At 42.1% G+C, this 15480-nt stretch overlaps 1 protein-coding gene across 1 annotated transcript; it reads left to right on the forward strand.

Moving 5' to 3' along the window:
* The first annotated feature begins 1709 nt into the window (after positions 1-1709).
* On the forward strand, positions 1710-6293 carry LOC145409340 (uncharacterized). The gene has a single exon (XM_080279811.1). It carries the CDS (start codon positions 1710-1712, stop codon positions 6291-6293), a length of 4584 nt encoding a protein of 1527 aa, XP_080135937.1.
* The last annotated feature ends 9187 nt before the right edge of the window (positions 6294-15480 follow it).

Consider the following 15480-nt stretch of genomic DNA (forward strand, 5'->3'; position numbering starts at 1 on the left):
TTTCCTTTGTAAATTTCTTTTTCTTTGTGGGGAGGTGTTACATAGCCTATGATTTCATCATCCTTTGTGTAATTTTAACGCACAGTTGCTGCATGTTTGATCACGAGCGTGTTCTGCCTCAGTTCCCCCCTTCTACCGTTATAGTAGAGTAAGTCGACATCTCTGTTATACTTTGCGGGATTGTCATCTCTTTGTCCCCATGGCTTCATTTGCGCGTCCTCATTACAAGTTGTATCAAGCTCTCCTGGCCCCTATATAATGAGCTCAGTCTCTGCATCATTGCCATTTAGATCTGCTCCTCATTTTGTTCACATCTCTGTCCTCCCCTGTACAGATATTATTATTGTGAGTGCTCAAGAAATCTCCAACCATCTAGCAGCTGTGTGTAATTTGAGTATAACTGTTGTTGCATTTTTTTCTTGTACTGTATAGCATAAGTTTAATTTGTAGGCCTAGTGAAGTTTGTAATTTATGTAGGGTTCTTTGTCAGTCATTTTTGATAATAGTTTGTATCTGTAATTATTTATCTGGCATTCACTGAGTGTCACGTGGACGCATATTTTGTGTAGTTCATTGTTCCCCTTTGCGCCACGTGTATAACTAGCTAGTTAAGGTGTTGCTAAATTAACGAACTGGCGACCCAATGAAGTTGTGGTAGGCCTGCATATAAGCCCAGGCGCAGAGGCTCGTCTCACTCTCTGTTTCCCTGTCAGTGACGCCGGCTAGCTCTGGGTCGTCCAGGTTTAAGGTTTGTGTATGTCCTTGGTTAGGGATGTAGGATGGACTTTAGCAAGTTTATGCTCTTGTCCAGTAGGCAGGGTGATGTTTTGTGTTTTGTTTTCCCACTATTGGTTGTAAGTTAAGGTAGTTTAATAGATTATGTTAATTTTGTACGTGGTGTTTTGACTCTCCTTAAATGTTCATATGCTAAAGTAACTCCAGATCTAAGTAATACAATATGGTCTTGTCGTACACTCAATTATCATTCTATCGTGGTTTTACTCAGGCCGTGCACCTTGTCCACTTGGTGATTGGGTAGTTTGCGACAAATGGGGGCCTGTCCGGGATTGAATATGTATACTAGCCTGTATATTTAGCTACATTACACGTTCCTATGTACTCCCTGTGCATTGCAATTTAGCCTTTAGCAACAACTGTTTCCCTCATATTTGAGTTTGCTTTATGAAACAAGTGTTCTCCCTGGTAGTCCTAATTGTGTGCACTAGTGTATACGCGTGTAGCTAATTCCTGCTCAGTTACCTCATTCAAGAGCTGTGTTCCGTTCACGAAACTGTTCCTAGAGTGTTGTTGCTTTACAACTCTTTGTTTGTTCTACTCTGTCTGGGCATATGGGTCATGTATATTGTATGATCTATATTATTTGATAGTGTGGTGTATAGTGTTTTGTGGAGTTTGTTGTCTTAGCTCCATACACACCACTATCGTTATATTTACTATACCAGTTGTTTTACTTGGATCTATTAGGAGAATATTACATACCCACGTACAGCAAAGATTAGTACTCCCACTTTACTGGTGACATTGTATTCCCCACGTAATTTTTCTAGTGTGTGTGTGTGCGCGCTACGTTCCCGTGTGTGGTGGAAGGTTTATTGTCCCACTAGGTGAAGTGGTTTACTGATATTTGAGTGATTACACTATCTAGCTAGCTAGCTTATTTTCGTTGTCCTTCCCCTCTCGCCGCCATCATGTTTGTGTTGGAAGATTTTGTTTCTAATCCTACAGTGACTGCTCTTTCTAGGTTAACCAAGGTTCAGTGGGAAGTGCTGGCAGCTTATTATAAGCTTGAGCTTCGTCCTAGGTTGAAGAAAGATGATATAAAGCAGTTAGTACTTGCACACATGGTGAGGGAGGAAATTTTCAGTGAGGAAGAAGTGAACATGTTGGAACATCCTAGTGATTTGATGGCTTTGAGGAAAATTGAGCTGGAGGAAAAAAGGCTTGAGGTTGAGAGGATGAAAGCGGACAATGACAGAATCCGTCTCTCTCGTAGTCCCACATCGCCTGAGTGTGAGCCAGATTCCTTCCAAATTGCTGCAGCATTAAAGTTTGTTCCTAAATTTAATGAGGAGGATCCAGAAGATTTTTTCACTCATTTTGAGAAGTCGGCTGAGCTCCATTCTTGGCCCCAGGATAAGTGGGTGTTGCTAATACATAGCTCATTTACTGGTAGAGCTCAGGAAGTGTTTACCGCACTGGATGCCACTCAAATTGAAGATTATTATTTTGTAAAAAAAACTGTATTGCATGCATACAAGAAAGTGCCCGAAGCTTATCGGCAACAGTTCCGCCGCTGCCGTAAGACAGAGGGACAGACTTATGTAGAATTTATCCGCCGCAAACAACGACTTTGTAAAAAATGGGTTGAGAGTGAGTTGACTAGTTTGACAGTTGAGGGCTTGCTGGAGTTGTTTGTGCTGGAGGAAGTGAAATCTTGCCTCCCAGCTAGAGTAAGGTCACATGTGGAGGAAAAAGGGTTATGTACGTTATCTGAGGCTGGCATTGCTGCCGATCATTTCTCCCTAACTAATAGTGAACCCTTCCACAAGTACAGGTTGACTGCTCCCCAGCATAAGCCAGCCAGCACTTCACAGAGTGAACGGCCCCTGAATAAGAAGCTGACGGAGACCCAGGGACCTTCTTTTAAGCTTGATCCCACTGGTGAGTGCGCTGGTGAGGAGGCTCGTGGAGTTACTAATCAAGACGTGAGGAGGTCTCTCTTCTGTAGGTACTGTAAGAAGCCTGGCCACATCATAAAAGACTGTAGGAAGTTGGCCAGTAAGTACAGCCCCACCCAGGGCAATGCAGTTCTCCATGCCAGTGCACTCACCCAACCAGTGGAGGTGAGTGACCCACAGGTTAGTGATTTACTTGTTTCGGGGCCATGTGAACATTCAGGTGATTCCCTTGAAGTACCCTCATCATTTAAACCATTCTGCTCGAGAGGTGTAGTATCAAAACATGAGTCCAGTAGATTCTCGGCTCCTGTTGTTGTGTTGCGTGACACTGGATCTGATCTATCTTTCATTTTAAAGGAAGATGTTCCCAATTTTGATTGTTATACAGGTGAGACTGTACTAGTGTCTGGTCTGCCAGGAGAGGCTAGATATCCCCTTTGCTCAGTGTATCTTCGGTCTGTGTTTGTCACAGGTCCTGTACTACTAGCTGTAGTAGATCACCTCCCCGTTAGGAACATTTCAGTATTAATTGGCAATGATTTAGCTGGTTCCCAGGTTACCGCTAACCCCATCGTTTCAGACAAACCTGTTGATATCAACAACACTACTGACTTAGAGCTGAAACACCCTAATCTCTTCCCAACTTGTGCTGTTACTCGTAGTCAGAGCCAGAGGTTGTTGGACGCACATACCCCTGCTGTAGAGCCAGAGGAAAACACACCCGAGGGAGATGTTTCCCTTGCGGAATTGTTTGATGATACACTCAGTAAGTCTAGATCTGGTCTCCTTGACTTTGGTAGCACCCCTATCACAAGGGAGAGATTAATTCAGGAACAGTCTAGTGACCCCGAATGTAAGTTGTTTCTTGCACAGCTTACTGAAGGTAATGAAATAGATGAGGTTCCACACTGTTTTTATCTCAATTTGGGGGTGTTGATGCGTAAATTCAGACCATCTAAGGCTCCTGCCAATCACACGTGGGAGACAGTCCATCAGATCGTCGTCCCAAAATCTCTACGTATAGAGATATTGAAGGTGGCACATGATGGGGTGGGTGGACACCTGGGAGTCCGTAAGACTTACCACAAGATTTTGTCTCATTTTTACTGGCCAAAGTTGATGAAAGATGTTAGTACCTATTGCCGTACCTGTCATGTGTGTCAGATTAGTGGCAAACCAGGCACTGAAGTCAATCCTGCACCCCTTCAGCCCATTCCTGTCATGGAGGAGCCCTTTAGTAAGGTAATTGTTGATTGTGTGGGCCCTCTCCCAAGGAGCAAACGCGGGAATCAGTATTTATTAACCATAATGGATGTTGCCACTCGTTACCCTGAGGCCATACCTCTCCGTAGTATCACTAGTAGGAATGTTGTCAGGGCCCTGATCAAGTTCTTCACACAGGTTGGGTTACCTGCCATCGTGCAGTCCGACCAAGGGTCTAACTTCACCTCCAGGCTGTTTCAGCAAGTGATGAGGGCCCTGGGAGTCCGTCAGTGTAAGTCAACCGCTTACCATCCACAGAGTCAAGGAGCCCTGGAACGTTTCCATTCTACCATTAAGACTATGATACGTACTTATTGTTTGGAAACGGGTCAGGAATGGGATGAGGCTATTGATCTTTTATTGTTTTCAATTAGAGATAGTGTAAATGAGAGTCTAGGTTTCACCCCGTTTCAACTCATTTATGGACACCAGGTCCGTGGTCCTCTCAAAGTCTTGAAAGAATGCTGGTTAAATGACGAGAGTACTGTACCGATTGCTGCATATGTAACTCAGTTCCGCTCCAACTTGCAGCGTGCCTTAAAGTTTGCCCATTCTAATCTCAGTCATGCTCAAATACGAATGAAAGACAATTATGACAAAATTCACAAGGCACAATCCCGCATTTTTCATGTTGGTGATCAAGTTTTAGCTCTGCTACCAGTACCAAAGCAGCCTCTTCAGTCTCGGTACTCTGGGCCATATCATGTTTTGAAGCGGGTTGGAGACCTTAATTATATCATTGCTACGCCAGAGAGGCGGAAGAAAAGGCGAAGTGTCCATGTCAATTTGTTGAAAATGTATCACTCTCGTGACCAATCACAAGGAAGGGAAGTGGAACAGGTCACTTTAACAGGAACTAGAGTAGTGGAAAAGTCAGAGGAAAATGACCCTACACCATTCGTAGGCAGTAAGCTGTCAAATCGTGAAATTCTAACAAATCTTATGAGTAAATTAGAGCATCTGCCCCCCACCCAGGCAGGCGATATTGACTGTCTTCTACAGGAGCATCCAGACCTCTTTGGTGACACCCCTCGGCTCTGTACCCTGCTGACCCATGATGTGGATGTTCAAGGAGCCCCTCCGATCCAACAAGCTCCATACAGTCTCAGTGCCGAGAAGAGGGAATTCCTGCAGTACGAGGTGCAGAGGCTAAAAGAGCAAGGTTTGATCCGTCCAAGTATGAGTCCCTGGGCCTCACCTGTAGTATTAGTCCCCAAGGCTGGAGGAAGTTACCGCCTTTGTGTAGATTATAGGAAGGTCAATGCTGTTACCCTGCCCGACTCCTTTCCACTACCCAGAATGGATGACATTATTGATGACCTAGGAGCGGCCCGCTACGTCACTAAGCTTGATCTCCTCCAAGGGTATTACCAAGTGCCCTTGACAGAACAAGCCAAGTCAATCTCTGCCTTTGTCACTCCAAGCGGCCTTTGGGAATTTCTAGTTCTTCCCTTTGGCATGCGGAATGCCCCGGCCACATTCCAAAGACTAATGAACTATTTGATTGCAGAGTTGCCTGGCGTCCGTGTGTACCTAGATGACTTAGTTGTCTGGAGTGACAATTGGAAGGAACACCTTGAGAGGCTGCGAAAGCTCTTTGATGTCCTGGAGGAGGCCAATCTCACAGTGAACCTTGCCAAGAGTGAGTTTGGGCACGCCCACGTCGTGTACCTGGGGCATGTGGTCGGACAGGGCCAGCTAGCCCCTGTTGATGCAAAGGTGGATGCCATCTTACAATATCCACCACCAGCTGACCGAAAGTCTACCATGAGGTTCCTTGGGATGGTGGGTTACTATCGTCGTTTCTGCAGGAACTTTGCCCAGGTCGCTGCTCCCCTTACGGATCAACTTAGCTCCAAGAAGACGTTCCATTGGACAAATGAATGTCAGCGGGCATTTGAGGGTTTGAAGGCCCTGCTGGCTTGTGCTCCTGTGCTCCGAACCCCGGACCCACATCGGCCCTTCATCATTAGAGTCGATGCAAGTGATGTAGGGGTGGGGGCAGTGCTCTTGCAAGAATATTGTGAAGTGTTACATCCCGTATGCTACTTTTCCCAAAAGTTTAAGGTTTTTCAAAAGGCTTATGCCACCGTTGAAAAGGAGGCTCTTGGAATTGTCATGGCAATAGAAAAATTTGAAGTATATCTGTCCAGTAGCACATTCCCCATCACGGTGTTCACAGACCACAACCCCCTTGTGTTTATTGAAAAGGTCAAGTTTAAGAATGCTCGAGTGCTGAGATGGGCTCTAGCCTTGCAACCGTATAATATAAAACTGCAGCATATTCGTGGCAAGGACAATACCATTGCAGATGCATTGTCAAGAGTGTGAACAGAGTGTAGGTTCCCTATGATTTACTATGTCATTTACCCGTTCTGTTTCTAGGTTTAAGGAATTTTTGTAATATTGAAGTAAACCTACTTTTGTACCTCTAATGTTTGTACATGTTAGAGTAACTTTTTCCGGCTTGGTAAAAAGTTTTTTTTTGTGGGGGAGGTGTCACGTGGACGCATATTTTGTGTAGTTCATTGTTCCCCTTTGCGCCACGTGTATAACTAGCTAGTTAAGGTGTTGCTAAATTAACGAACTGGCGACCCAATGAAGTTGTGGTAGGCCTGCATATAAGCCCAGGCGCAGAGGCTCGTCTCACTCTCTGTTTCCCTGTCAGTGACGCCGGCTAGCTCTGGGTCGTCCAGGTTTAAGGTTTGTGTATGTCCTTGGTTAGGGATGTAGGATGGACTTTAGCAAGTTTATGCTCTTGTCCAGTAGGCAGGGTGATGTTTTGTGTTTTGTTTTCCCACTATTGGTTGTAAGTTAAGGTAGTTTAATAGATTATGTTAATTTTGTACGTGGTGTTTTGACTCTCCTTAAATGTTCATATGCTAAAGTAACTCCAGATCTAAGTAATACAATATGGTCTTGTCGTACACTCAATTATCATTCTATCGTGGTTTTACTCAGGCCGTGCACCTTGTCCACTTGGTGATTGGGTAGTTTGCGACACTGAGTATTATCTGGTATCTCATTTCATCAGGGCTGACTTAGATAAATTTACTCTTGCTAATTTCGTGTTAATAGAGGCTATTGCAGTTAACCATATATTTAACCTGTTTATTTGCCATTACATTATCTTTATGAGTCCTGAATGTTTTGTTGTTAGTTTGTGCATTAAACTTTAACTTGTAATTTTACCTAACTCTTTTGTTTTGAACCTGGAACTTTACGGGACAGTAGTGACTCTTCGTATTCTCACTTAAAGTGTACGTTATCTTTCTCTGTTCCGTAACAATATATATATATATATATATATATATATATATATATATATATATATATATATATATATATATATATATATATATATATATATATATATACACAGTATGTTATACCGGTATATAATATATATATATATATATATATATATATATATATATATATATATATATATATATATATATATATATATACAGAGAGAGAGAGAGAGAGAGAGAGAGAGAGAAAGATTTAACTCTATTATCATCCTTCCCTCTTCTTCCTCACACACACACACACACACACACACACACACACACACACACACACACACACACACCTCTTCCTCCTCACGCTTAAGTTTGTCCTTCTTTTCACATTTCTAATATTCTTTTCTGTCACTTTCCTCTTTCCTTCTTTGTTCTCTCTTTCCTTTCTCTGCTATTCCTTCCAGATATCACACCTATTACCTCACTTTCCTCCCCTCGACTGTGTGTGTGTGTGTGTGTGTGTGTGTAGGTCAGCTTGTCTCTGCCTCTGTCTGTCATTCTGTCTGTTTGTCTCTCTGTTCCTGTCTGTCTGTCTGTCTGTCTGTCTCTGTCTGTCTGTCTGTCTGTCTGTCTGTCTCTTTCTCTCTCTCCCTCTCTCTCTCTCTCTCTCTCTCTCTCTCTCTCTCTCTCTCTCTCATTTTCCACCTTCATTTATTTGCATTTCCCCCTTTCCAGCTATATTCTCATTTTTGCTCTTTCGTAATTGCCTCTCCAGTCCCTCCTAACCCTTTCACTTCTTTGTCGTATGTTTTATCTCTTTCTTGCCACCACCAGATATTATGCTCAAGGTGGGATAGACTTTGGGACTGGAGGGGATAAAAATAATCTTTGCTTACCCCTTTGGTACAGAAGAGTGACGCCGTCAAGTGGTGGCACCGACTTAGCTGAGAAATCCCTTTACCCGGCTGCACAATAATCCAACTCCCTCTCTATGCCGGAAAAGAATAATGATGGACTGCACACTGAGGTCGGTTTCAGCCTGTAGTCTACCGAGATTACGTTCCAGATGAGCCTAGGGTTGCAAATACAAGACTTACTACTACACTACTACTACTATTGCTACTTCTGCTACTACTTAAAACACTGCTACTACTGTTGGTACTGAAAATACTTCTGCTACGACAATTACTGCTACTTCAACTTCTGCCTATGTCGTCATTGGTGGTGGTGCAGATACACCTTGACTGCCAGAGGTCTTCGCTTATCGGAATAAAACATGTATTATAAAGAATTAAATGAATATATAAATCATAAGAGAGAAGGGATAAAGTCTTACCTTCCTACCCTTTCCTTGCAAGCTTTGATCTCAGTTTGCTTTATCCCCCCCCCTCTCTCTCTCTATAGATAGATAGATAGATAGATAAATAGATAGACAATTATGTAAGTATGTGTTTCTGTGTATGTGTGTATGTATGCATAGAATAAATAGCATATTTCGCAGTCGTCGATAAAACAAACACCTATACAAAATCACAAAACTACCCATCAAATTTCCCCTGTCAAAAAAGCCAGCAAATATTAACAAAAAATTACGATAACATCCAACAAAATGTATGAACCACCATATTTTAAAAATGCCAAAGAAGTAAAAATCTCGAACAAATAAATCCATAAAAACTCACCTAGCTTTGAAACAACTGGGAGCAAACGCAAAGTAATTAACGCTTCCATGTTTAATGAGGCTGTTTTCTTTTCCTTTTTTTTTCATAAAATTTTTAATAGTCAGAGAGGTGAGGTCAGAGAGTTCGTCGTGTGTGTGTGTGTGTGAGAGAGAGAGAGAGAGAGAGAGAGAGAGAGAGAGAGAGAGAGAGAGAATGTTCCCTCGATACACATACAACAGACTTTATTCTTCCAAATACTGATACTGATAGCAAAAAGAAACATGTATGAGGTTAACTCCTTAAGGCTGATGATTTTATTCAACTTCCGAATGGTTTCTCGAACTGGGAAATATCAGATATTGCCTTCACTTTTCCGTAAAAGTGAGTTTCTTTTCTAACATGAATTACACCGCTGACCACTGGAAAGAACTGGCAAGAAAGACGCCCTGTTTCTAAAGTGGTTAAGAACGCCTGTGGCTGGAGTGAGAGTAGATCAACTGTTTTATGTTCCTTTCGGATTTGTACGAGTATTGTTCTGACAGTAACAGAAACGTATTTTCACGATCAGCTACTAAAGGTAAATTGTTCTTTAAGGCCTGACTATAAATGTATATATACTATATCTTAAAGCCGGGAGAGAGAGAGAGGTAAAAAGATTAGTAAGAGAGAGTAAGAAGAGAGTGGATGAGGAATTTGGAAGGAATTTGAGTGTAAAGTGGAGGGACTGTAAGAAAATGTTCTGGAAAGAGGTGAAGAGAGTAAGACAGGGTGGAAGTAAAGTTAGCAGGGGAGTGAAAGATAAAAATGGTAGATTACTAGTGGAAAAGGGAGAAAAAGTGAGCAGATGGAGAGAACACTTTAAGGAATTGTTGAACATAGAGGATGGAAGTGATGCAAGTATAAGTGGCTGGGGAATGGCTGGGAGAAGGAGGGAGGTGAGAAGTCAGGAAGAAATCAGTAGGATAGAAGTTGTGGAAGTAATGAAGAAAGTTAAATTGGGGAAAGCCCCAGGAATTGATGGAGTGTGTGGTGAAATGTTGAAGTATAGGGGAGAGATAGTAGTAGAATGGATGTGGAAGATGTGCAGATTGGCCTGGGAGGAAGGTAGAGTTCAGGAGGATTGGAAGTCAGGTATAATTATTCCCTTGTACAAAGGAAAACGGGAAAAAGAAGTGTGTGGTAATCATAGGGGCATTTGTCTTCTTAGTATAATAGGAAAAGTGTATGGTACGATACTTATTGACAGAGTTAGGGAAATAACAGGAATTAGTTGGAGAAGAACAGGGAGGCTTTAGGAAGGGAAGAGGTTGTGTAGATCAGATATTCATTCTTAGATCTTTAGTGGAAAAGTCTCTAGAGAAGGGAAAGAAGTTGTATGCGGCTTTCATGGATTTGGAGAAAGCATATGACAGGGTGGATAGACAAGGATTGTGGAAAGTATTAAGAATATAAATTATGGAGTAGATGGGAAGTTGTTGAATGCTGTGAAGAGTATGTATGATGGTGCTAAGGCTGCAGTGCGTGTGAATGGTGAACTTAGTGAATTTTTCTCTTTGAAGGTTGGGTTGAAACAGGAATGTGTCATGTCTCCATGGTTCTTCAATCTGTACATGGATGGGGTAATGATAGAGGTACAAGGTAGGGTAGTGGATGTTGGAGTGGCCCTGGTGAGAGAGGGTAGTGTTTGGAAACTCCCTGTACTGTTGTTTGCGGATGATACTGTGTTGTTGAGTGAAGACGAAGGGGAGCTGCAAGGCTTGGTGGATGAGTCTGGGAGAGTGTGCAAGAAACGGAATCTAAAGGTGAATGTACTGAAAAGTAAAGTGATGGTCTTTGAGAGAGGTGAAGTCAGTGAATGTACAGCGAGGTTGGATGGCGAGGAATTGGAAAAATGTGAGTACGTTTAAGTACTTGGGTAGTGTGATGAGTAAGGATGGAGGTTTGGATGGCGAAGTGCTTGAAAGGGTACAGCAAGGAAGAAAGGTTGCTGGTTCCTTGAAAGCAGTGATAAGAAACAGGGAAGTGAGCATGGAAGTGAAAAAGTTACTACATGACAGTATTGTTATACCAACTCTAACGTATGGAAGTGAAGCTTGGACGTTGTTGGAAGAGCACAAGTCAAGAGTGAGAGCAGTGGAAATGAGTTATTTAAGAGGAGCCTGTGGAGTCACATGGAGAGACAGGCTGACAAATGAGGATATAAAGGAGCGTTGTGGTGTGGATGTGGATGTGATAGGAAGCGTTAGGAGGAATACACTGAGGTGGTTTGGCCATGTGGAGAGGATGGAGGGTGAAAGACTGACGAAGAGAGTGGATGTGAGTGAGGTTGAGGGGGGGAAAGGAAGGGGGAGGCCGAGGATGAGATAGAGGGATGGAGTGGAGAGGTATATGAGAGAGGGGGGTGTGAGTTGGGAGCAGGGCAGTGAAATGGCGGGGGACAGCGCGACGTGGAGGCGATTTGTTTGTTGCCACCTCGAACGGGATTGAGTCGTCTGGCAATAGATAGATAGATAGATAGACTTAAAGCCGCGACACTAGAAATGATCTGTTCTTTCAGATGTGACTCTAAAGCTGAACTCTATTATAAGTTCCGAGTCCAAAGGTAACTATTATTCACTGTTCTGACGTTAAAGGTAAACTATTTTTTAAAGTTCCGATACAAATGGTAAACTATTTTTCACTACCTGGCACTCTAGGTAAACTACTCATGGTCTGACACTAAAAGTACACCATTCTTTGTGATCTGACACTAAACGTAAACTACATTTCATGGTCTGACATTAAAGGTAGACAGTTGTTTACGATCTGGCACTGAAGGTGAATTATTCTTCGCGATCTGACACTCAAGGCACACTAATCTTCAAGTTCTTGCTCCAGTGGTAAGCTCTTCGGGAAATGGTGTTCCCCAGTTTATTTTCAGGTATTGCTAGTTGCTATTTTGTATGTTATGGCTACTAGTTAGATTAAACGCTCTCAGTTCAATGACGTACCACGTGAAGGGTGATTCACCATTTCGTCCCTCCCCCCCCATAAAAAATGTCCGTTATCTCCGTGTTTGTTTGTTTGTCTCTTTGTTTGTCTCTGTCTGTTAGCAGGATTACTCAACAAGTTATGAATGAATTTTGAAGAAATTTGGGGGAAAGGACGGCGAATGGAGAAGGAAGAAATTATTAAATTTTGAATCGGGTCCAGATCAGGATCCGGAGTATCTCGCACAATATCTTCAAAAGTTCTCGAAGAATTTCAATGAAATCTCTTGGAAAGGTGGGCCATGGACCATGAAAGAATTGGTTAAATTTGGGAGCAGATCCGGATCCACGAATCAGGATCCGGGATTCCTCAAATTATTTATGAACGGATTTTGATGAAATTTTGTCGAAGGGTGGGCTATGGGTCCGGGAACAGACGATTAAATTTGGGGGCGGATCCGAAGTATCCCGCACAATATCTCCAAAAGTTCTCAATGAACTTCAATGAAATTTTGAGAAATGGTGGGCGATGGACTAAGAAAGAATTGACTGAATTTTGGAGCGGATCAATATCCAGATCCTACATCCATGGTTCTGGATCCGGGATTACTCAAAAAGTTATCAGTGAAATTTAGTGGAAATTTTGTGGAAGGGTGGGCCTTGGGCAAAGGAAGAAATAATTAAATTATGGGGCTGATCTAGATCTGGAACCGGCTAATCCCGCACAATATCACCAAAAGTTCTCAATGAATTTGAATGAAATTTTGTGGAAAGTTGGGCCACGGACTAAGAAAGAATTTATTAAATTTGGAGGCAGATCAGGATGCGGATCCATTTTTATGGCAATGGCATTGATGGTGGTATGAAGTCTCTGAGTGCTTTCTAGTTAATGAATGGATTTAAACGAAACTCAGTACATATAAACTTCACTCTGTCAGTCATATACAACATTTTAAAATTCGCCAGCTTCTGAATTTAAAGAAATATCCACGAAACGAAATGCTGTTCTTCCACAAGTATGGTGCTGAGTGGGCATCAGTCGGTGAACTGCACTGACCCAGTGATCATCTCAGTCATCAGTCAGTCAGCCACATTGATCCAGTGATCATGCTGTATCAGACCGTGTATTTTTAATCCCCCTCAAGAAAGTTGTGCTAGGTGGTGGTAACCATCGTCCACTCACTTGATGCTGTGCGTCCTACCTCTTCCTTTGCCTTTATAATTCTATTTCTGTGTCTGTCTATCTCTCTTCCTATTTCTACCAGCTTTCATATCACTTTTTATCACTCTTCTTTCCTTTTCAGGTGATTTTACATTAAGTGACAAGCCTAATGGTTCCCTGAAAGTCAGGAAGCCATTTACGCTGGGTGGTAACCATATAACCATCCCTTATGAGTTCCGTACGTATCAAAACGTGGGTTGGCCAATGGTTAGTGTCCCTCCCAGTAAAACAACAAATTCAGAGACAGACTGCCAGCACGTATGAGATTATGTCGTCTGACTGTAGATAGACAGACTTTTCCCTTGAACTGTGGTTACTTTCTTGAGTGAAGAGGATAAAAAAAAAGGCACACTTCAATGCCAGAACAAACAAACAAAAAACATTATTAGGGAGAATACATCAATCTCACTAAGTACATGCCTAAAAAAAGGCTAGTCTGGAGCACCGAATTCAAAAATGCTTAAACGCTGAAGGAGAGAGCTCTCAAACCTTGAATTGAATCTGAAGAAATTGCAGTAAAGTGAAGAAAGTATGTACCAGTTTTAGTGTGCATCAGTTCATTAAAATGAAAATATTGAAACTGTTCTTCGGGCCTCAGTATGGTGAATCTACATGTAACAGTACTTTATGAATGTCCTCATCAGATGATTTTGTTTAGATTTGACGAAACCTTTTCTATGAAGGGGTTAACCCGCCGCGTGCCAGTGCCGTTTTAAAACGGTCTGACATTATGCCTCGGCCAGTGCCAGTGCTGTTTTAAAATGGTCTAAAATTAAAATCTTCACTGTGACCGCATTTTTAAAGATTTGCTGGTAAAAATTGGCAGGCATGTAAGGTAACTGTTCCTCTATCATCCCCCAGGCTGTCAAGGCCATACACTCACTCGCTCCACCCCTCACACTCGCACTGCCTCACTCTGCCTGTATGCCTCACCCAGTGCTGTACATAGTGAAGGCATTTTGTAAATATTTTCATGTAAACGTAAGTTGTAAATATTTTCTTGTAAGTGTAAGGACTATATAGTGAAGTCAAGTTGTAAATACCTTCTTGTGTTTGCCAGGACTGTACGTAATGAAGTCAGGTTGTACCTATCTTCAAGTGTAAGAAAATCCATTCACAGTGAGAAAGACACGCAAATTATGATAGATGCTGAAGTATAAGTGATCAGAAAAGTGTAGTGAACATTGCTATACCTTCCCAGCATAAATACCTAAGTATATCTTACACAGAAAATGGCTTTCTCTCACGTTCGTGGTGAGCGTGAGTGAACCGCTATACCTGTACACGAGTATGCAGGACTCAATAAAACTGATTTCCGACCCTTGGTGAGCATTTTAATGGGGAAATTCGTTGTTTCCTCATCAAAATCTATCATTTTAGCCAAAAAAAAAAAAAAAAAAAAAAGTTGAAAAATGGCCAGCACTGGGGTGACCCAGAGGGCTAAAAATAGCCGGCATGTGGCGGGTTAATAAAGGCAAGATGTGACTCCTCAGATCAAAAGGTAATTCTTAGACTATATAAAATAACGTGCAGGTATAAAGAATGATAAAAGAATGTGCTCCTGGAATGAAGGGGAAGAATACTATTAAAGGAGGCAGCAATGTACAAGTAGCAAAATATATAGCTTTGAAGAGATCATAGGGAGCCTGTTTAACCGATGAAAGTACGAAAATAAGTAATACATTTCCCTTGTTTCTATTCATGATATCACCTAGTCAGTATTATCCTTCTCTGATATATCTAATTGTTTATAAACTTATTTGAATAAAGTGGAGAGCTCTCGTTTTTCCAAGAGTACATTTAAACAATTTCTTCAGCGGCTACAACACTCCAGAATAGCCTTTTCCCGTATATCATTTTTTCCATTCTTTCCCATCAATTGTCTACACTTCCACTCTTCTCGCGTTCCCTCTGTTTCATTCCTTCTCCCCTCCATCCCTAATCTCCAAAACCAGGGCATAACTGTTCTTCCCCACATCCCCTCTCTGTTTTTCCTCCACCATTCTCGTTCTGTGTAATCCTTCTCCTTTGTTTTCTCTCCCAGACATCGCTCTCACTTTCTGTTATGTCTTTCTCGCAAACCCCTCCTTTCAGGTTCATTTCCTGGACTGTCCTAAAAGGCAGATCTGGGTCCGTCTTTTTGTGAAGCGGTATAAGTCACTAAATATATTAACTACCAGAACGCCACATTTTTTTATGTTGTGGCACCGATATAGCCATGTTGCTCCACTGCCTGGATATACAAACGTCCCTTACCTCCCTCATTATTCACTGAAAAGAGGACGGTGCACAGCAGGACACCTTCAAACTGTAATCCACCCAATTCACATTTCAGGTGAGCCTGGGGCGACGAGTACAACTACTACTAATAAAGTACTACGTCCTTGCTATGAAGTACTTTTCATTGTGTTCTTGCTATAT

This window comes from Coenobita brevimanus, chromosome 80 (assembly GCF_032717465.1).
Source record: "Coenobita brevimanus isolate Jiangsu-jjx chromosome 80, ASM3271746v2, whole genome shotgun sequence".
Classification (NCBI taxonomy): domain Eukaryota; kingdom Metazoa; phylum Arthropoda; class Malacostraca; order Decapoda; family Coenobitidae; genus Coenobita; species Coenobita brevimanus.

Coding starts and splice junctions, on each gene's coding strand:
- LOC145409340 (XM_080279811.1), top strand. CDS start 1,710: ATGTTTGTGTTGGAAGATTTTGTTTCTAATCCTACAGTGACTGCTCTT.